At 39.1% G+C, this 21,414-nt stretch overlaps 1 protein-coding gene across 3 annotated transcripts in view; it reads right to left on the reverse strand.

Moving 5' to 3' along the window:
• Positions 1 to 2,849: 2,849 nt before the first annotated feature.
• LOC108029515 (ecdysone receptor) overlaps positions 2,850 to 21,414 on the reverse strand; it is an 88,414-nt gene continuing 69,849 nt past the window's right edge. For all 3 annotated transcript variants that reach the window (XM_017101813.3, XM_017101812.3, XM_017101814.3), the window contains 4 exons: positions 6,070 to 6,581; positions 5,791 to 5,934; positions 5,574 to 5,726; positions 2,850 to 5,509 (listed from right to left, as the gene is read on the reverse strand). In XM_017101813.3, coding sequence (XP_016957302.1) covers positions 4,334 to 5,509; positions 5,574 to 5,726; positions 5,791 to 5,934; positions 6,070 to 6,581 — 1,985 coding nt within the window. In that variant the 3' untranslated portion in view covers positions 2,850 to 4,333. The remainder of the gene's footprint in view (positions 5,510 to 5,573; positions 5,727 to 5,790; positions 5,935 to 6,069; positions 6,582 to 21,414) is intronic.

Genomic DNA, 21,414 nt, shown 5'->3' on the forward strand with positions numbered 1-21,414 from the left:
TTGTTTTATTGTTAGATATAAGCAATTACATATATTAACTTTAATAAAAAAGATATTCAAATAAGATATCAGTTTTATTCCTTTAAATACGTGCACCAGCTAGATCCGAGGTTTTACATATTTATGCACCATGTGAACACACCATGCGAATTTATTTTCCATCTTGGTGTAGCCAATTTCAAGAGCGGGAAAATATACTATAAGAAGAAGGTATGCATGCTCTTGCGTCTGGTAATTCGGTTTTAATGCTAACAATCTCTACTTCTCTCTCGTTGTCAAAGTCGGTATACGGTAACTCAGGAAATATTAGCTATATGGGAAGATATTAGAACGAAATAATATTTGATTCAGCGACCTATCAATTTCGGCGGAAAAGTCTTAAAGGTGAAGTTTAAGTTGGCTGGCAGTGTAGCATATAAACAATAATGTTTAAAATTAAACTATTTCTAGGGGATCCGTCTCTATCTGCTTTTCGGTTGCTAATTTATTTGTTCTTACGTACCAGGAGTGTAATGGGCTTTATTTATGTGAATATCTGATTATACGATTATCGACTTTTTTGTATTTGACGTTACTCTAAAATGCCATCAATTCAGTTTTTTGTGTGCCCCTATTTGTATTTTCCGAAAAAATGTTTTTATTCAATAAGTTCTTTGTCTATGAATCGTATAAATGTATAATCGAAATCGTACCGTGATCTTGCGGTTATAATTGGATATATTCTGTTGATGTTCATTTATTACCATTTAGATTTTTCTTGCTGATTGCTAGACATTGCAAATGAAAGTAAACTTATGGTCTCCCCTGCGTGGGTATTAAATCTCAATTTCAAATTGGCAGTGAGAAAAATCAATCTTTTCACTTTAAGTTAAGTTATGTTTAATTTAACTCAAGAAGCTTTGTGTTGCTTTGGCTTATGTTTTGATTATGAAAAAAAGTGAGTTCCAACATCGCGTGCTATAATTCTTATAACGCCTAAGACTAGGCAAAGATTTTCGGCAAACCAGGTACCTCTAACAAGGCTTGGGGGTTGGTGTTTACTTTAATACGAAGTCGTCATTGGCTGAACGTGCGTCTGAACAAAATTCCATACTAGAAATTATACTTTGGTTAAGGGTATATATTTTGTTCTTTTCCTGCTCATGCTCTGCTGCTAAGGTCTCGCTTGTAGTTAGATTTATTTTTATAATGCTTAAAACCTTTCGATCACCTTACATGTTTTGCCCGTCTGCTCCATCATCATTTGTTTTGCTTGAGGTAGTTTTTCAATTCAGGATCAATATCTACAAGTTAAACACAAAATGCTTTTAATTGTATGTGAGTGTTAATTAATTTCTCTTAGGGTAGTGGGGCTGATTACACCGTCATGGTCATGGGTTCTAAATAGTTAGGACTAGGTATTTGGGCGAAACGAGTTTACGAGTTTACACATAACGGAAAACAGTGCATAAAAATCAAACTTAGTATCAAATTTAAAAAATCTACATAACGATTTTTTTACGTTTCAGCTTTAGCTTTTTGGGTTATTATTGGTTATCATCTTTATATGAATGGATCTGTCAACAAATTTTTCCATCTATTTACCATCTTTACCGTATTTATAAATCATCAGGTTGCATTATTTGTATTTTTGTTATTCGCATTTTTTGTTGTTATGCTTAAAGAGCGAGAGATATAAATATATATTTATTATTTAATGTATATGTACAAGTATTAGGCGTGCTATAATTTAATATTTTTTAAAGATATAGCGAGGGTCTTTTAAGAATATTTATTATAGTTGGCTTATACTAAATTGAATACTCAAATTGGAACTGGAATTGAAAACCGAATAGCTATGATTCACTTCCTCCCGGAAACATTTGGACTTTCCAAATTGTTTTTAGCAAATAAATGTTATTTAATTTCATTTTTTAATGCTATTTTATAGCTTTTTTCTCTTTTATTCAATGAAAAAGAAACGAATTATTAAACCAATGTTTAAAAGGTACAAAACTGCTTTCCTCTTACGTCTTCCTTTCGTTCTTAGCCAATTTCACAGCCATTTGCATCGCATGCAAATTTTGTTCAAATTCTGAATTTTTAGCTCATAAGTCTTTCACTCACTTCCCAATAATTTATATCTCTCCGTAGCCAATGAAAATTAAGCACACGGAATATAACGAACAAATATTTGACAAAATAAAAACACTAAGGTTTGCATTATGTTTTTTTTCATATTTTTTTTTTTTGTGTTCAAAATATTTTTCATATATTGTATATATTTTGCTTGCCGTTATTTCACTTACTTGTGGCAATTATGTAAAAAGTTACAAATATTTTGTATTACGATATAGTTGCTTCTATTACTTTACAAAATGTGTAAAACTACAAAACAAGGTAAGTATAAACGTAACTATAGTATATTTGTATAATAATTAAACGTACTCGAGTGTGCATGCCAGAAAGAATTTAACTTAAGCCGGTTTTAAAAAACAAACTTTAAATGAGTTTGATGAACTGGGGATCATCGATCTGTATCCTCCTGCTGACCAATTACTATTTATAAATAATTAATTCGCTGTTCTCTGTTTGTGTATTTGCAAGCTATATTTAATTTTTAATCTTTAAAATCATTGAGATTGTTTAATAAGAGTTTTGCCTAAACTTTCATGATATAATGCTACTATTACTTCATCTTTACACAAATCCAATTTTACAAATTAAGCTTACGTAAAGGTATACAAGTGTGGCTGTGTGTGTAAAATTATATTTAAATTAGGATTAGTAGTAAAGGTAAAAATTGCACAATTAAAGTAGAAAGCTTATTAATGTGTTCTTTAGTCCTGACACAATAAAAGAATTTCACTTTTACGTATACGTTTTATTTAATTTACTTTTTTACAGTTTTTTTCATCTTCCAACACAAATATCTATTTAAATAAGAATAAATTTGATTTAAGTTAAAATAAAGCCAACAATTTTAAACAATGTTTTTAAAATGTACATCTCAGAGCAAAAAACTAAAAAAACCTAAAAAATTAGTTTATGAATTTGCATTAAATTTTGTTTAACATAAGCATTGCCGAAGTAAATAATTTGCACGTTCTTTTGATGTGGTTTTCATTAAATAAATTTTGATTCTGCCAAAATTTGTTACATTTTTCACTGATACAAATCAAGAATTACCAATGTACATTTTATAAATATATATTAAAGTCTTTTGGTGTGTGTGTGTTAATATGTGTAGTTTTTTATTAAAGTGATTGAAAACTATTTTACACCAAAAAGTGTTTACTGAACTTGAAATCAATCGTAAGTTTCAATCAATTTAGACTTAATACCTTTTGATGCCTTTTCGTTTGTGAGTAAGACTCCTCCAATCACTTCATATTCATTATCTCTTGTTAAAGTTGATATAAAATTGTTGTTAAAAAAATGTCTAAAACGGTGCCAATATTAAAAGTTTTTTTTTTTGGTATTCAATGTTTTTCGGTGAAAATCATTAGAATACTAGAATTTAAATTTTAATTTTAAAGTATAGGGAGGGCGTAATAATTATGTTTTTTGTTTAGTTGCACTTTTTTGTAACATTTTTTTTTGCAGTTTGCCTTTTGTTTTGAATAAAAAAAATGTATAAAATCAGTCCGAGTTTTGCATGGTTTTTTTAGAGTGGTTTGTTTGAATTAATTTAAGTGTATTTAGTTATGGTGGATGTTAATGTTTTTATCATAACTATTATTTCCTTTAACAGATTTCCTCACGTCTCTTACATAAGAATTAAGAGTTATATTTAGATATTATACAGTTGCTTTCATTAAGTTTAGAGTTAGTACTTATGATTTTATATATTTTTAAAATATAAACAATCTTTATTCTCTTCTCTCTGGTCTCGCCCTACTCTCTGTTCTTTTTTCTGATCTGTTTCGTATGCATTTTGGAGCATCAAATTGAATAACAAAATTCGAGAATTGATCGTGAGGAATAGAACATTCGCCCACTAAAGAATGGATAGTAAACTCCAAGTTTTATAATGGTTTTCTTTCAAGTTTTTCTCTCCGTTTCTCAACGCTTTTGTCCATTTATGGTTAAAGCTTTTTAAGTAAGCTTTTTATGTGTTAATAGGTTGTGTTACCTGTTAAATCTTAAGAATAAGGGATAAACTCTAATATTTGCAGGCTTAAGACTAAATAACTGCATTTTACGCTTGCCCATTAATTATTCACTTCTTTTTCTACTAACTCCGCCTTGAATATTCCGGGATGGAACTCCCCTGAACCTGCTCCTAGGTCGCTATGGGCTCTCAATCAAGCAGGACTCCGATGGTCTGTTGGTGACGCTGTGACTGTGACTGCTATGCTGTCGTCGAGTGCTCCGACTTGACTGAAACTCCACCGATCAGTTGCTCCTGGTGCGAGTGCAGGGCCACACCCATAAGGGCCATCGCCGTCTGGGCGTTTGCATACATGCTGACGTTGCCGCCCGTTTCGACAGCGGCTCTAACTCCGTTGCCCACTGCCACAGCAGGTGTGGAGGAGGTCGCTGGAACTACAGCAGCGATACTGTTCGAGGAGGTGGTCGCCGCCGTGATGGATCGCATGGACCCACTTCCGCCAATAAAATCGCTGCTCGTACTGACCGCCAAAACGGAACTAGGGCCGGGAACAGTGGCGGGTCCGGAAACGGGAAGAAGCTGTGGCTGCGGCTGGAGCTGCGTCTGGAGTTGGGGTTGGAGCTGGGGTTGAAGCTGGGGTTGGAGCTGGGGTTGGAGCTGGGGTTGGAGCTGGGCTTGCAGTTGGGGTTCAATTTGAGCTTGCAGTTGCGATTGCTGCTGCGGTTGCTGATGCGCCTGCGAATGATGCTGGGTTTCATTTTGGGGTTGGGGCGGAGGCTGGGGTTGATGGAGTGCCGCGGCTGCCGCCGCCGAAGTGGACGCGGACTCGGAATCGATGCTGGCGGTTATGGCCCCACCAACCGAGGCGCGCATTCGCTCCGCCCGCTCGAGTCGCTCGTTCTCCTCCTGGGTAACCTGGAGGTGCGATTGAACCGAGGGTGGGATGGCGTGTACGTCCCAGATCTCCTCGAGGAACTTGGGCAGCTTGCGGTTTTTAAGCTTAAGCGAAAAGCACATCTCGGCGTTCTGGTTGCCCAGGGTGCGAAGCTCGGTGAGAATTGAGAGCAGCTTAGCGTAGAAAACGAGGCTCATGCGGTCGCCGCAGTGGCGATTGAGTATATAAATGCGTAGCGTGTCGATGTAGTAGCTCTGGATGGCTTCGACTAGTTGGGCCTTCTCAAGGCCCGGCCGGTCGGAGAAGATCACAATGGCAGTGAGTAGCGCGTATTCGACATTGTCCACCTTCATCGAAAACATTTGGCGGCAGAAATGCAGCAGGTCTTCAATATTGTCAGCCATTCCGGCCATTTTGTACGAGTCCCGCGTATAGGATCTGTTATTAGCGAAGAATATGGAGTCCGAGCTGTGGTCGTAGCGGCGGGCCATACGCAGCATCATCACCTCCGACGAGCATGCCTACGAAATAATGAGTTGAGCCTTAGGCTCTTCGTTTTACCACTGTTCTTGCACTCCTACTCACCTTTAGCAGCGTGATCTGGTCCTCCTGGGGTATCTTTGTAAACGCTGGTAGACCTTTAGCAAACTCAACAATTAGCTGGACTGTGAGTATGGTTATCTCTGTGATGTGCCGAAAGCTGACGTCCGTCTGGCTTTCGTTCTCATCGGGTTGACTCTGCAAAGTAAAGAATGCACTTCAGACGTTACATATGTATATGGGAGATTTCTTTAAGACTCACCATTATACGTCTGAGATCCTCCTCGGATGGCTGTTCGTAGCCATCCTGGTACCAAATTAATTTATAAATGACGGCCAACTGATTGTACGTTAATGAAGGTATATTGCGCGCTTGACACTTGGCCAAAATTTCATCAGGTAGTAGCTGAATCAAAAAAAAAACAAAACAGATTAGTGCTAGAAAGGAATCTGATAGTGCGCAATAGATTGCGCGACACATCTCAACAGACGGCTCTTGGTATCAGCTTTGTTTTAAATTAAAAATAAAATATTTCCTTACCGGAATAGTGGCGTGCTGTGGCGCCTCGCATGTCATGAGGTCGAGAATCTCCTTCTTAACGAAGTCGTGGGCATTGCAAGAGCCCACGCTGCCGCCGTTGCCGCCGTGCTGGGAGCTGGGCGACATCTTGTCCTTCTCTTTCTGGGCCTTCTTTTCGCGCCGCTTCATCGCGCACTGGTTCTCCGGAACGACGCACTCCGGCCGCATTCCCACGGCCAAGCACTTTTTAAGGCGGCACTCCTGGCACTTGCGCCTCATGTACATGTCCATTTCGCAGGCGCGCCCGAACTTGCAGCAGTACACGGCGCTCTTCGTCACGCTGCGCCGAAAGAAGCCCTTGCAGCCCTCGCAGGTGAGGGCGTTGTAGTGGTAACCGGAGGCCCGGTCGCCGCACACCAGGCACAGTTCCTCCTGCACCCGCGGCGCAGGACCTTTCTTGCTCTTCTTTGCATCGCAGCTTTCGTTCGCCGAATACCCATTCAGGCTGCTCGAGGGCGACAGATCATCGCGACCTGTTGGCGAAGAGAAGGGGAAACACATCTTGTTAGCATGGGTTCTTTCAGCCGCGATCCATAAAACATTAGACCCAAATAAATAAATTTCCTTTGGAGGAGACCTATGTTCTCCGCCATTTGCATGTTTTGCAAGCTCCAGATTAAATTTAACACGTTTGCCTGGTAATCTGCGTCACTGTATCCGATACCTGGCAAACGAAGTTTAGCGTAGCCCACCTCCGCCTGCCTCTCAAGAAATTTAAAATTCAATTAACGTTGTCGCTCAAAGTCAACGGAACACGGCACAAAGTGATTATATTTAAGAAAACTAAAGGGACTTACTAGTAGGGAGATCTACTACTTTTAATATAATAATGCGATTGGTAACCTTGGGCTCCGCAAGAAGCTCTAGAATCTAAGGTACAAAATTTTGACTCTATCATAAAAACTGTAGGCGTTACAGATTTTCGCGGATTGTAGGCGTTAGAGTGGGCGTTGAAACAAACTTGCGCTGCGCAGGAACCCCAGGAATCTGCATGCCAAGTATGCCTGTCCTACCACTTATAGTTTCTGAGATCTCAGCGTTCATACGGATAGACGGACAGACGGACACGGCTAGATCGACTCGGCTAGTGATCCTGATCAAGAATATACTTCATGGGGTCGGAAACGCTTCCTTCTATCTGGTACATACTTTCCGACGAATCTAGTATACCCTTTTACTCTACGATTAACGGGTATAACAATGGTAAAAATTCAAAAGCGAGCAAAAAGTTTAAAAGGTTGTTTCGCGATAACAAAATGATGCCTGAGTGAAATACAAAACAATTTCTAGATTCCTGCCAGCGAAACCCTTTAAATGAAGAAATAAAGAGATACAAGAACACAGAGTGCAAGTTTTCCCACCAAGACACCAACTATGCCACGAAGGGCCGGGAAGTGGGCGTTGGCAGCGCATAAGATCGTGCTACCGTTACAAAAGCAGCAGAAACAGCCGCGAGAATGACAGTAATATCAGCAGCAATGGCAGAGAAGGCTGGCCCAAGGCACGTCTCGGATCCTTTAGCAACTCACCAGAAGCAGGAGGAATCGATGCCAAAGCGGCTGGGACGTCACTTGGCCACAAGTGCGCCTCCCCCCTGCTGCCCAACCGTCGGGATTGAGCTGCAGCGAGTGCCACGCAGTGCATTGTCGGCCTAACACAGTTTCCAGCTACCGTTTTCCCCGCCTGCTCACAAGTCACATTGCCATAAATATTACCCATGCGCCCCGTTGCCTTGGCCCGCGGCTTCTTCCGTCCCCCTCTGCAGTCGCCGCGTTTCAATTTCACTGCCAGCCAGGGAACGAGCCCGGGAAAGCGCAAAAATGAAATAAACGACGGCGTCATGCAAACTTCGTCTGCTCCAGCGGCTCATGGAAAATGGAAAATGGAGAATGGAGAATGGAGAATGGAAAACGGAGAATGGAAAAGGTGGAGACGCCAACTTGACTGCGTTTTCACTGCACTCGAGAGCTACATAGGTTTGTGTGAGTGCGCCAAAGCAGAAATGAGAAACGTGGCTGCTGCTGTGGCAGGGAAATTGCGTGGCCAAAAGTAAAGTCCGGCGCTGTACCCTGCTCGTCCAAGCAGGTCATGGCGGAAGGGGCTAAGTTCACCCCACGGGATCGCGCTGCTGATCCGATGGAGCAGAGGTAAGCACGACTAGTCCCTCGTTCCCCGGAGAACTGAGCGTGTGTAACGTCAACATAGTGACTACGGGTAATTATTACCCTGTGCTGAAATGCAGCACAGACCCACGGAAGCACACTCCATTTTTCATCCAGAAAATCACATTTCCCATCGCACGCAATGCCAGCCGAAGAGCGAAGCGCCATCGAGTAGCAAACAAAGGCAGAACGGCAATGGACGCAAAAAGTAGACGCCAGAGCGGCTACAGAACAAAAAACACCCCCGAGTCCATCCCACTTCCTCCCATCGCCCCTCTGGAGCTGGCCACGTTTGCAGTTCATTGTGTTATTGTGCTTAGTGGCTCGGTCTCCGTTACACACGCATACAATCCCTGTAAGCGACTCCGCCGACTAAGGGCAAAGGAAGCTCGGTGGACGACCCGGCCAGCAGACTACTGCCTCATATATGTACATACGTGTGAGTTCACATACATACATATATTGTACAAACTAAAGCCAGAGCACCACAACTTGCACTTCAGTGCTGGCGATTCGGATTCTTACGCCAAAGATGCTTTCTTCTTGATCAGAATCAGCCTTGTCCATCTATCCACGTTCGTCTGTCCGTCTAAGAAAAAGCTAGAAATTCGGGATTGGCATGAAGATTCCTGAGCTTCTAGAAAGGTTTCATTGAAACTGTTTCCGGCTCAATTTAGCTTGCTAGCTTTTTTGCAGGCGCACAACAACACTGATGCCTGCAGCCTGCGCTCTCTTGCGCTTCACTCTCTCTCTCGCTGCCACTCTCTGCTCGTGCTGCACGCCCTTGCTGGAAAAAACTGAAAAATGTTGATGTAGGCCTCGAAAGTATGCAGTTTGCTTTTGGCATTGCCACTGTCACTGCGGGCAGCGCAGTCGACGTCATGAACCACCCACCTCCCCACCCCTCCCGTGTGTGTGTGGGAGAGGGAGTGCACGAGAGCGGATTGCACATCGCACAAGTTTCCGTAGTGGTATAGGTAAGTTCTCCATTCTGCATTTTGCATCTCGTTTTGTCCGTTCTTCTCGCCGTTCATTGCTTTTTTACACCGAATTTTTGTTCCGGCTAAAGAAAGGCAACTTTTGTTACAGCGCCAGTTGCTTCCGATGCTCTTGTTTTTTTTGTTCCTCGCTTTGGTTAAAATGTCTCTTTGTGTGCATTTGGCGCCTTAGTGGGCGTGTGCCTTGAATGCAATATTTTTAAGCGCCTTGTTTTCTCTGTATGCAAAAAAGGGGGAAAAATAGTCTCAGCAGCCTGTGCAACTAAACCTGGGTAACTAAGCTCCAGGGCCTCCACTCTAGTGGTCTCTACCAATCTATAAAAAGCAACCTGCCTCCGACGAGGCAGAGGTTGCTAGTACGACTTGCCTCAGCCTCAAATAAATCAGTCAGGGATACTTGAATGCCACGATCGATAATATCGATGGTATCGGTGATATCGACAGTAAGCAACTTGGTTCCGTTTCAGTTTATAGTGGGAAGCTGAGTGCAAACGATGCACCATATTTAGGAAAACATTATAACCGTTTTAGTCACCCAACATCATTTAATTTGAAACAAGAAAGAATGCAGCTAAAGGAGTGCGCCACGCCACCTAGCTTCGATTCCTTTATTTGCTTATAACTTGTGCATGAAATGCCCGATTTTAACTATTTGCAGATGGGTATGGCTAAAGATTTACACATGTATGTAGTTAGATGGAACAATCTTGGGCGTTGATAGGGACAGACGGACGGATAGAGATTCTCATCAAGCTTCTGGGTTTCGTAATTTGAGTGTTCTTTGATACCGTAAATCATTATTGACACATTTTTTGTTATTATCGCACATCGCTCGACTGCTTATTATCCACGGAACTACAAATTTTACTGCAAAGGTATTGCGGGCGATTACATAAGAGAAAGCCGACGACCCTAAATCAAAAAAAGTTGAGCAGGCCGAACTAACCACCTCAACTGCAGAGTTTACCCACAAAGGGGATGATTGCTGCAGGTCGTTGGGGAGACGGGGTGCTCCACCTTGGCTTTGGCCGTAGCTAGTATGATTTGTGATGGCCAGCCGGTCGAGTAGCTAAGGCCAAAATCAACCTAGTCCGCCCAGCAAAGGCCACTTTGAGGGTTGGGGGTTTGCTTGAGCGTGGTAAACGAAGAACCTGAGTTGAAAAACTGTACCACTGATAGCGCATGTCCCTTGCACTGTCTGCAGCTCTCTGTGTCTCTCTTTCACTGGCCCTCACTACCGATTGTTTGGGGTTGCACGTTTTTGTGTTCCAGGGGTTCTCTAGTGCAAGGCTGCAATTTATTTTGCACGAGCTTGTCAGTTGTTAGGCACGTTTCGCCACCCCCAAACCCCGAGCGTCTCCTTTCGCCCCATGAAAGCTTGCATTACATGGTTGAAGAATTGATTTTTTTAGTTCGTTGGCATGTTGCCTCCTGGCCATGTACTTTATTGTGTTGACCAGGGGCAGGGACACGGACAAGGATCCGGGAGAGGGTAGGGGATGCACTGGTGCAATAGGTACATGTGAATGATTTTTAACCTACTTTGGGAACAGGTCGACATTTAGACCGAGGGTCGTCGCATGACCTTTCGTGTATTTCGCAAAGACTTATATCGCTTTTCCGCTTCTCCTCGCCTGCGAATGTTTGTAGTCGTTCAAAAAGCATCAATGACTCCCATTTGGGGAATCGGCAACTACACCGATAGCTAGAAGAAGTTGACGCCTTAATTACTTATTTTGGTAACCGGAATAAAAATCCAACATGAACACCCAACAGGTTAAAAAATATGTAGATGTATTATCTTTACATTACTGTGAGGTCTAAAAGTATTTCGCTTTCGGTCTGTGTAAGGATTTTAAAATTAGTCTGTAAGCGCTGTTTTAAAGGCTTTGAGAACAGCAATGATTACAAGGTTCCACTGTCGATTCCTTGTACTATCCTGAAAAGGTTCCTGCTCTGTCATTTCCCAACACTACGTATATGCCCCACTACAACCCGCCTTTTTTGTGCATTCCTTCGTTAATGCAAATGCACACAACACTTAAACACAAACAGTCTCGTGAAAGTTTTCAATGGCATGTGATTTGTTTACAGTTAACTTTTCATAGCCAACTCATGTTCGACACATTTACATTTTGTAAAAGTGTGACCAGACTAAAATACCAAATTTTACACGTCTGGCATCTCTACTGTAAGCGAATCACGAAATTATGTGTCGTATAAACAGGGGTTATTTCTATTACTTTGTTTATATTCCGAGTGCCGAATTCACGCTATCATTTCACGCTTTCAGCCGATTCGTGTGTGTATAAACGCCATTTCGTGAATTCGGCAACACTCGAAAGTTGACTACGATTTTAGCCTGAAAGCGTGAATTTGTGGTGCGTAACCAACTTAACGCCATGCAGTCTAGGTGGCAACGCTCTTTGGCTCTTGCATTATTGCCCAAAAAGCACTCAGTAACTTTGGAGATTAATATTTCGGTTCTTATTTGCCGATTGTAAATAAAGAATTTTAGTTTATGCAACGCGTTGTTTGGTTTGCTTACATTTTGTAAAAGTGTGACCAGACTAAAATACAAAATTTTACACGTCTACATCTCAGCAAATCACGAAATGTGTGTCGTATAAACAGGGGTTATTTCTATATCGCGCTTTTAAGAAATCGTGATTCCTATCGTATAAACATAGTATATATCGCGCTTTTAAGAAATCGTGATTCCTATCGTATAAGCATAGTAAAAGAGGGGAGAAAGAAGCGAAGACGTTACACTTATAGTTAAAAGAAAAGCGAAGCGAACAATGAAGCTGAAAACAAATGTCAGTAGAGAGAAGCCCTTAGAATAACAATGAAAAGAATGAGCTACAACAAAATAACAAAAACACTTTTGAGAATAAGAGCTTAAATAGATGGACAAAGAAACGAAGAAGCCGGTAAAAGCGTTCAGTAGATAATGCATAACATAATAATGTAACAGCGGCTCAATGCATTCATAGGGATCAAAGTATGATAAACGATAAATAGCTCTAGTATACATAGCCAGGTATATTTTAAGAATAGGTTTTCAATGTTGGGATTCAAACTGGCTTTTCATTCATGAGAGCGTAGTGTACAAGTCATACTATATTTATATGTATGCTCTATCACCCCCAGACTCCACTCACTGCCGCGTGACTTTTGCGAGCAATGGAATGTTCTCCTCAGCTGCTAGCTGCTGTTCAAGTGCAGTTCATGGCGTTGCAAACGCCGATATTGGAGTTTTAATAAAATGTAAAAAATAAAAACGAAATAAAATGAATCGCCAAGCATGGTACAGAACCTTAGACCTCAATTGCGACCTTGTTGGGGTATGTAAAAGTCCGACTTTGCCCCTCTCTGGGATCCCCACCGGCACGGCATTCGTCTGGCATTCCAATTTTATGGTAATTGTTATAACATTATCAACATGCTGTTATGTAGCAGTTAGCCACTCGCCCCACAGCGAGGCGTCGTCTTGGCTTCAGACTTATTAAATATCAGTCAATCTGTTCTTGGCCCGTGATTTTTATTTCGGAACTCGGACAACGACACTCGTTGTCCTGGGTTTCGAGCGATGTACAATAAGAAATACATATATGTATACAAAGAAACCATAAGTTCTTGCTTCTGAATGTGCTTTTTGAAATAATAAATGTCTGACGAGGGTGCACCAGTCCTCGTCCTTGAAGTCATTTAGGTCTCTTGCAGACGAGGTCAGACTGGGTGGCAACGCCACCACATGCTTCTTTCCGCATTGCGAGCGGTGTGTAGCGATGCTGATCAAGAATATATATACTTGATGGTCTCTGAAATCAAAGAAATTATAAAATCTTGAAAGTTGGGCTTAAGCATACAGATTCTAGAGATTCTTGGACAGCGCAAGTGTATTTCAGCACACTGTAATGCCCACAAACGCCCATAACGATACGCTTTTTAAAACTAAATAGGATTCGGTTTTGGTTATAAACAACTACTTAAACAAATTTTTAAATCGGTGCACACATTAATAAGGTATCACCAAATATTGTAATTCGCAAGATGAAATATTGTAAGAAGTCGCTTTGCTGCTTGTATTTCTCTCCCTTGAGCTTTCTTTAGTTGATAGTAGAAGCACTCGAATTCAGCATTCTTTTTTGTGAAAATCTGTGGGCGCTTTTTATCGCAATTTGACTAAATGACATAGTTCAAAAATAGTTTCAATATTTTTTTAACCTAATTTTTAACATTATTTGGTTGATATTTTAAAAGCGGGTCGATTGAGAATTTTCATAGTCAATAGCAAAACTTTTTATGAAGAAAGTTCGATTGTCACTGTGTGATTTAAAAAGACGTCGTAAACCGGTTTTATGTTATTTTACTACAAAGTAAATCCGTGTCCCACGGAATTAAACTGCCTAAAAATGTTTACTAAAAATTACTAAAATAATAGACAATTGCAACAAAGTATTCCGACCGAAAGGTCGTCCATTAAAAAACACACTGAACATCAAAAACATTTTAAAATAAAGTATTGCCGGTGGCCGCTAACTATGCGTACGATCGATTTTATTGCTCTTGACATTGTGGGAAAATCTTTTGTCGAGTGCAGCAAAATCTCATTTTGTTTGAGCGAGAATTTTGGGTACGGCATATTACATTACAACATCGCCTTTGGTTGTAAAATGAACCATAAACCGCTCTTAAATGGAAGAGGGAGCGTTGGAAATGTATGGTACTTGCTCAATATTACAAAACGTACTTCCAAGAATTTTGCATTTTAGCATTAAAAATTTAACTTTTGGTTTGTGCAGAGACATGCAAAATTAAATGAAAATCGAGTGACAAGCTACGTTACTTGAGGCTGGAATGCCGATCAGCTTGACTATAAATAAAAAAACTATAAAAAACTATTAAATTTGGGTACAAATTTCATAATTTAAATAAATATTGGCAAAACAATTTGAACAAATACAAACATTTCAATTATAAAAACTCTCTTTCCGTCTGTGTATACTAAATATTATTATTGATTTTATATTTGTTTATTTGCTTTAATAGTTTTTATCGATAAAACGAAACAAAAGAGAACGCTATAATCGATTGCCTATCAGATACCCGTTACTCAGTTTAAGGGAGCAAAAGGGAAATGGATATATAGCAAAAAAGCGATATTGTAAAGCACCACCTACCAGCTATTTAAGATTTAAGCGACCTACATTTTTTTAGGTCAGTCGATAGCTATTCATAATTTACTCTACGAGTAACGGGTATATAAATTCAGAACATGCCTAAGGCAATAGCAAAAAACCTTCTTACATTAATTTACAATAATTTCGTACAATCGTAACTTGTAAACTACTGAAGTTACAGGCTTGTGCTACACCTCGTTGGAAAGTTGTTTTGAAATACCGTGCTTTCCTTATATGATTCTTCGTTAAAAAATTATGAGTAAAAGTGTGTTTTCATTCCACCTTTTTAGGTTGTTACTCGTAGAGAAAAAGGGTATACTAGATTCGGCGGAAAGTATGCAGCAGATAGAAAGAAGCGTTTCCGAACCCATAGAGTATATATATTCTTGTTCAGGATCACTAGCCGAGTCGATCTAGCCATATCCGTCTGTCCGTCTATCCGTATGAACGCTGAGATCTCGGAAACTATAAGAGGTAGGACACGCATACTTGGCATGTAGATTCCTGGGCTTCCTGCGCAGCGCAAGTTTGTTTCAGCGGGGTGCCACGCCCACTCTAACGCCTATAATCCGAGAAAATCTGTAGCACCTGTGTAGCCCTTGAGATTGCTCAACTTTTGGCATACGACACATTCTTGTAAAAATATCTTTTTTAAAGTTATTAATCAACAAAAATGGACACATTAGGAGTTCAGGGCATCCTACACTGCCTGAGCATGCTAATACAAACTCCATTTGAAGATGATGTTAAACAGCTCAATATAAGAAACACTTTTGGAAAATTAGCTAGTTTGGCGAGAAAAGAGCCATAAGTAGCTACGTTTTGCACACCAGTGACCTATAAACTAATAACTAAACAATAAATAAATAAAGCTAAATGTTGTTAGAAAGGTTAAGGTAACATGATTTGTTTAAATATAAAACAAAAACTTCTGATATCGAAAAGTGACGACCGCACCTTCAACAATCAAAAGTTCTGACATCAACTTCTGTGACGAAAATGTAATATATTTTTAACGATATTTTGATATCAAATTCTGTGATGAAAATGTAATATAAGATTTACTAAACAATACACTTTTTATATTTTTTACATATGGCACGCTGCAATTCAATATGCCATTGCTCAGTTGTTTCATTTTAATTGTAGACAGGTTATTTATTAAATATAGAAAATCTCTGCCGAAACTAGCTTCTTTTCTCGTTTTATGTAAAAATAATTATATATAGGGTATATATACGAATTCCGAATATAAGATTTCTGTAAGTTAGGTGCTTCATAATACTGCTTAACCTGAAAGGGTATATAAGCTTCGGCTTGCGTGGGCTAGCTTCCCTTGTGGTTCGCTGTGAACTAGTCGCAACGGGCGTCATTGTGGGCAGCCAAATTATCTAGTCTAGACCAGCGATTTCATTTTTAAGCCAATTGTCAGGTGTTTTCGTTTGCTGGTGTTTTTTATTGAAAACAATTTATAAATTTTATTTTTGGCGTTGCTATGACAAAATTTGTGTCAAGGGGCAACCTGTCAGTCATAGGATTTCTGCCTGCCAGTCAAATGTTTTTTCACTCGGAAAAATATTGCACAACGGCAGAGTGCGTGTTTCCGAGTGTGGGAGTAGCTTGATTTCCAACGATAAGTTCCTACATAAGTGTACCTAACGTTCGCACAGGCACAGATACAAAACTGGACCACTAATTGGGCCTTACCTCTTCGCAAAAGGAAACATTTTATTTGTTATATTCAGAGCGCCTGCTGTCAAATGTTATTACCTGCAAAGACACGGAAACAGAGATGTAAATGAGAAAAGGTTTAAGACATCATTCGGTTAGGTGGTAGGTACACCTCGTGCATGCAGATCCCATTTCAATTCCGGGGCTAAGCTGCAAAAACAAGCTGAACACAGCTCGGTTTACTTCCGTTGACGACTATAATTACAGGCAAGAGCAGAGCCTGAGTGAATAGTTTTTCTTGCCCGGGTAAAAAACCGAACAAACCGAGCTCGGAAGCACCGAGAACTAATCGAGAGCTCTGAAATGGCTTTCGGCCGAGTATTTCTTGTACTAATTATAAGCATGCGATCATCACTGGCAGAACTGGCATCATCATCATTTTTAATACAAACATGGGCAGCAGCTAAAAGCGAAATTAACTCCAACACTTCGGATTGCCCTGGAAGGCACCTCTATTTTAAGCTTTCAAGTAACCGAAGGATTTGGCAAATAATGACCAGGTTTTCTAATGTTACAGTAAAGCTTAAAGCTTCAAAGTACTAAACTAGTTATTCTAGATGGCCGAATTTAGAGTCATTAATTTGTATTTGCTGGGTTTGGCAAAACAATTCAAAGAATTCTTTGTACAACATAATAATTTGGATAGCTTTGGCATGCTAACAATTCGCAGTCAAACTCGGCATGATCTTTTTGGCCAAAAGTCATTAGAGGCGGCTTGCCCACCGGACGCCGATTTAATAAAATCCAACTAAATCCGTGGATTGAAATAAAAATATAGATGGAAATGCGAGCAGACATATCTTGGAGAAACAAAGCAAACAATTGCAAATATTTTACCATAAAATCCAAGGAAAATGAAAACGGAGAAGGAAAACGGTGAACAGTTGCGAACATAGCACAAGTGGCCGTGGCAGCCATTTTCGCATGGACTGGCTAAAATGGAAACCACTTTCAGACAGCGACAGCAATCCGCAACAAGTTTTAGAGGCTAAGTAGGTTTGGCAAGTGCATTGAGTGCACTGGGCAAGCGGAGCGCGCTACGATCGCAATCTCTATCTCGGCCTGTGCGGATATATCTGTATCTTGCAGATACACAGCCGCTGCAGCTAGGCTGCACTGCCGCTTTCTAAACGCAACTCCAGATCTGGTAGGGGGCATGAGATCTGGTTGGTCTGGTCTTGTTTGCTTTACGTGCTTTCGTTTTGTTTCGTTTCAGTTGGCATCGTATCTCATCAAACGCTCGTTTGTGCCACAACATGGCCTTGAATTTTTAATCAAGTTTCGCTCTAGTCCCGTGCGCGAAGTCTCGGACTTGAAAGAGAGACTGAAGGCATAAGCTCTGTACCTCAGCCCCTTCGCACGAATAGCTTCGTCATGAAGGCTAAGTTCGGCTTAGGCATTGCTCGTTTTCGGGACTAAGATTGAAACAAGTTCTGTTGAACTTGGGTCGACACTGTTCTTCATAACATCAAATCAGAAACAAAAATAAAGAAACTTCCTCGGTTGCTGGTAGATTTTATGATTTTTTTTTTCTCAAAATGATTAATGAAATACATTTTTTCTTTGCTTTTTTTGGCAAGCAATACTGCGTGTGTTTATAATATTTTAAAAGTAAAAATATACGGTTTGTAAAACCAGAAGCAAGAGCTGCCCTTAGCGCGACGAATGAAAAGGAAATCAAGAATGAAAGTTACAATCGAGAGTCTCAACTATCAGATAGCTCTTACTTGGTTTTAAACTTAAATTAAGACAAAATTAAGACAAGAGCGCCACACACAAAAAAAGTGCAGCAGTACCAGTTTAACATAGTTAGGCATAACATTTAAAATAATAGTGGTATTAATTAATAAAAATATTATTATTAATTAATATTATATGAGCGCTTGTTAGAGTTAAACTTCGCTGAAATAAAATTGTGCCCAACTTTCTAGATTTTATAGTTTGTAAGATCTCAATTAAAATTTTTATTCTAGCATTAAAACTGTAAGAGGGGCAGTTTTGGGTAGTTTGTGAAAGCTAGAACGGGCACTCTCTGAAGCAAACTTGTTCAAAGCTGAGGAGCTTTAATAGTTTTCGATATAGCGAAAAATTAAAATATGCTGTGGTAGTGCGACCGTTACGAGTTTTACATAAGTCAAAAGGTATCGCACAAACTAATAAAATTGCATTATTAGACATTTTTGGTAAAAATGTTGAAGTCAGTTTATTAAGAGAAGTTTCTCTGTGATCTTGAATTGAATTTCGTTGTCGGATCAAATTTTTTTCCGTGTCAAAACTTCGCCAAGCATCGAAAATCCCGAAAATCCCGAAAACAAAATGCAGCCTTTTTAAGCGATTATTAAGAAAGAATATACCAGATTTTTGTACGTTTTTATAACCTTTAAATCTATTTACTAGCATTTATAAGGAAATAATTTATTGACAACTAATCTTTAATAAATATTCAAATATTGTAAATTTAAATTGCGTTTTTATACCCTTGCAGAGGGTATATGATTTCAGTCAGAAGTTTGCATCGCAGGGAAGGAGACGTTTCCGACCCCATAAAGTATATATATATTCTTGATCAGCGTCACAAGACGAGTCGATCTAGCCATGTCCCTCTGTCCGTCCGTCTGTCCGTCCGTTTCTACGCAAACTAGTCTCTCAGTTTTAAAGCTATCGGGCTGAAACTTTCCGAAAGTCTTCTTTCTATTGCATGTAGTTTATAAGTTGGAACCAGCCGGATCGGACAACTATATCTTATAGCCCCCATAGGAGCTATCGGTGAAAAAATGTAAAAAAATTATATCTTCGGTGTTTCTTAACATATACCTTTCTAAGCTTGGATATAACATTTTTAAATTAGTTCTGAATTTCGAATTAAATTTTATCAAAATAGGATGACTATATCATATAGCTCCCATAGGAACAATCAGAAAATTAGTGGTAAAATAATAATGAAAAATTATATCATAAATAATAAATAAATAACATTTTTTATTTGGTTTTAACTATATCAAATAGCTGCCATTGGAACTATCGGAAAATTAGTATGAAAACATGAAATTAAAACTATATCTTATGTGTTTTTTAACATATATCCTTATAAGCTTGAAAATAACATATTTTAATTAGTTCTGAATTTCGAATTAAATTTTATTAAAATCGGACGACTATATCATATAGCTCTCATAGGAACAATCAGAAAATTAGTGGTAAAATAATAATGAAAAATTATATCATCGGTGTTTTTTAACTTACAATTCCTACGCTTGGAAATAAAATTTTTTATTTGGTTTTGAATTTTGAATTAAATTGTATTAAGATCGGACGACTATATCATATAGCTGCCACAGGAACGATCGGAAAATTAGTAGGAAAAATGAAATAAAAATTATATCTTTGGTGTTTTTTAACATATAACCTTATAAGCTTGAAAATAACATTTTTTAAACATTATAAACACCAAATAGACAAACGAGATATATCTAAATTACATAAATTTCTTAACCTTACTTACGTCTTGCCGGTCACGCGCATTAACACTGTGCCTTTTTCTACAAGTCTAGAGTATACAAACTAATTTAAAGTGAATCAACAACAGAAAATAAGTTTAAAAGCAACAGTTTTTAGATCTTCTGATAATGTAAAATTTCCTTGCGCATTTATACGCAAAAAATTAAAACAGTTTCAACGGAAGATATCGGGGCAGTTCTATCGATTTCTGTTTGACCATAATAAGTGTGTGAAAATGTGGTTTAGTTTAAACAGACAGAAATTTGACAAGCGACAAGTTTTCTGGGAGCTTGATCTTTTATTCTTCCCTCTGGTGCCCATTTTAATTACTTAAACTTTGCCTTAAAGGTTCAAAGTACGCGGAGTCCCTCCCTGATCACATGACGCGTTTGCATACACAGATTGGACAGATCGGCCTAAGGAGACAGACAAACAGGCGGAGGCTGAGTCAAATAAATGTCAATGAGCCACAGTTTTGATTTATTGGCCACTGCATACTTGTGCATTTGCTTCTGGAATGCTTATAAAGAATCTTTTAACTTTAAATTTTTGCGACATCTTCTTTCCTCCAGATTGGGTTCAAGTTTTCACATCTACCATTTCTACCTAAACGCATAATTTGCATTTATGGCAAATGTCTTGGTGGTGAAACTTTGCCGAATGATTCAATTTCAGCGTTAACCGAAAATGCATTCCAAACTGATATAACCCAACCCATCTCAAAAACGTTTATTTTTTCTTTAAAATGGTTTGCTGTTCTGGGTGTGTGCTCAAATATTTAAATGTAAGCGAATCAGTTTTGTGTGATCGTCTCCCCAGAGGGTGTTCGGTATTAAGAGTAAAATAAATGCAAACTCCACATCCTTTTCGATTATTCTCCTCCAACTTTGCTGGGTGTCACATTTTACATCTGATGTGGACTTTTAGTTCGCCTTGCTGGCCTTCTTTATTCATTTTTCATTGCTTCAAATTGTGATTTTAGGCCGGAAGTTAGTGGTGTTAATAAATTATCTCCCCAGACAATAGAGATTTTAAAATTTGGAAAAGTATTGATTGCACTTTAAAATAGGAACGTGAATAAGAAAGGGGATGACAGAAACGAAATGTTCACAACAAAATGTATGCACTTTTTTGTGTGTGGGTTTGACCAATTTAAATAGAAACAAAAAATTCTTTGGTGTGTTTAGTTCCTGTAAACATATTTACTGATCGATATAAAAGACGACGGATATAAATTTAAATACAACTTAATTTATGCGGGGGCTAATGGGGGAAGACCAAAGATGACAGAAGTATTTTTGTTCTAAAGCATTTTTCTGTCGCGAGAACAAAAAACTTTCGCTTACTTAACAAATACCCGTTACTTGTATACTAAAAGGGTATATTGTAGTCGGGGCAAAATATAAACCATGTAAAACAGGATATATGTATATTCCTATCTATCTATCTATGTCGGTCTGTCTGTGTGAACGCTGTGATCTCGGAAAATATATAAGCAAGAGCGTTGAGCTTTTAGATATAGATTCCCTATCTTCGTACGCACACCACCCAAAACTGTAATAATTTTTTTGCCCGCCCACGGTAACGCCCACAAACTTAAAAATCGTAATTATGAAAGCTGATAACTATGAATCTATTAAATGTAGGGAGTTGGTATTTTAGACTTAAATTCCCTAGCTTCGTAAACAGCAAGTTTGTTGCTCTTATGGCTAACAGTGCGGTGCTTATTGT

This window comes from Drosophila biarmipes, chromosome 2R (assembly GCF_025231255.1).
Source record: "Drosophila biarmipes strain raj3 chromosome 2R, RU_DBia_V1.1, whole genome shotgun sequence".
Lineage (NCBI taxonomy): Eukaryota > Metazoa > Arthropoda > Insecta > Diptera > Drosophilidae > Drosophila > Drosophila biarmipes.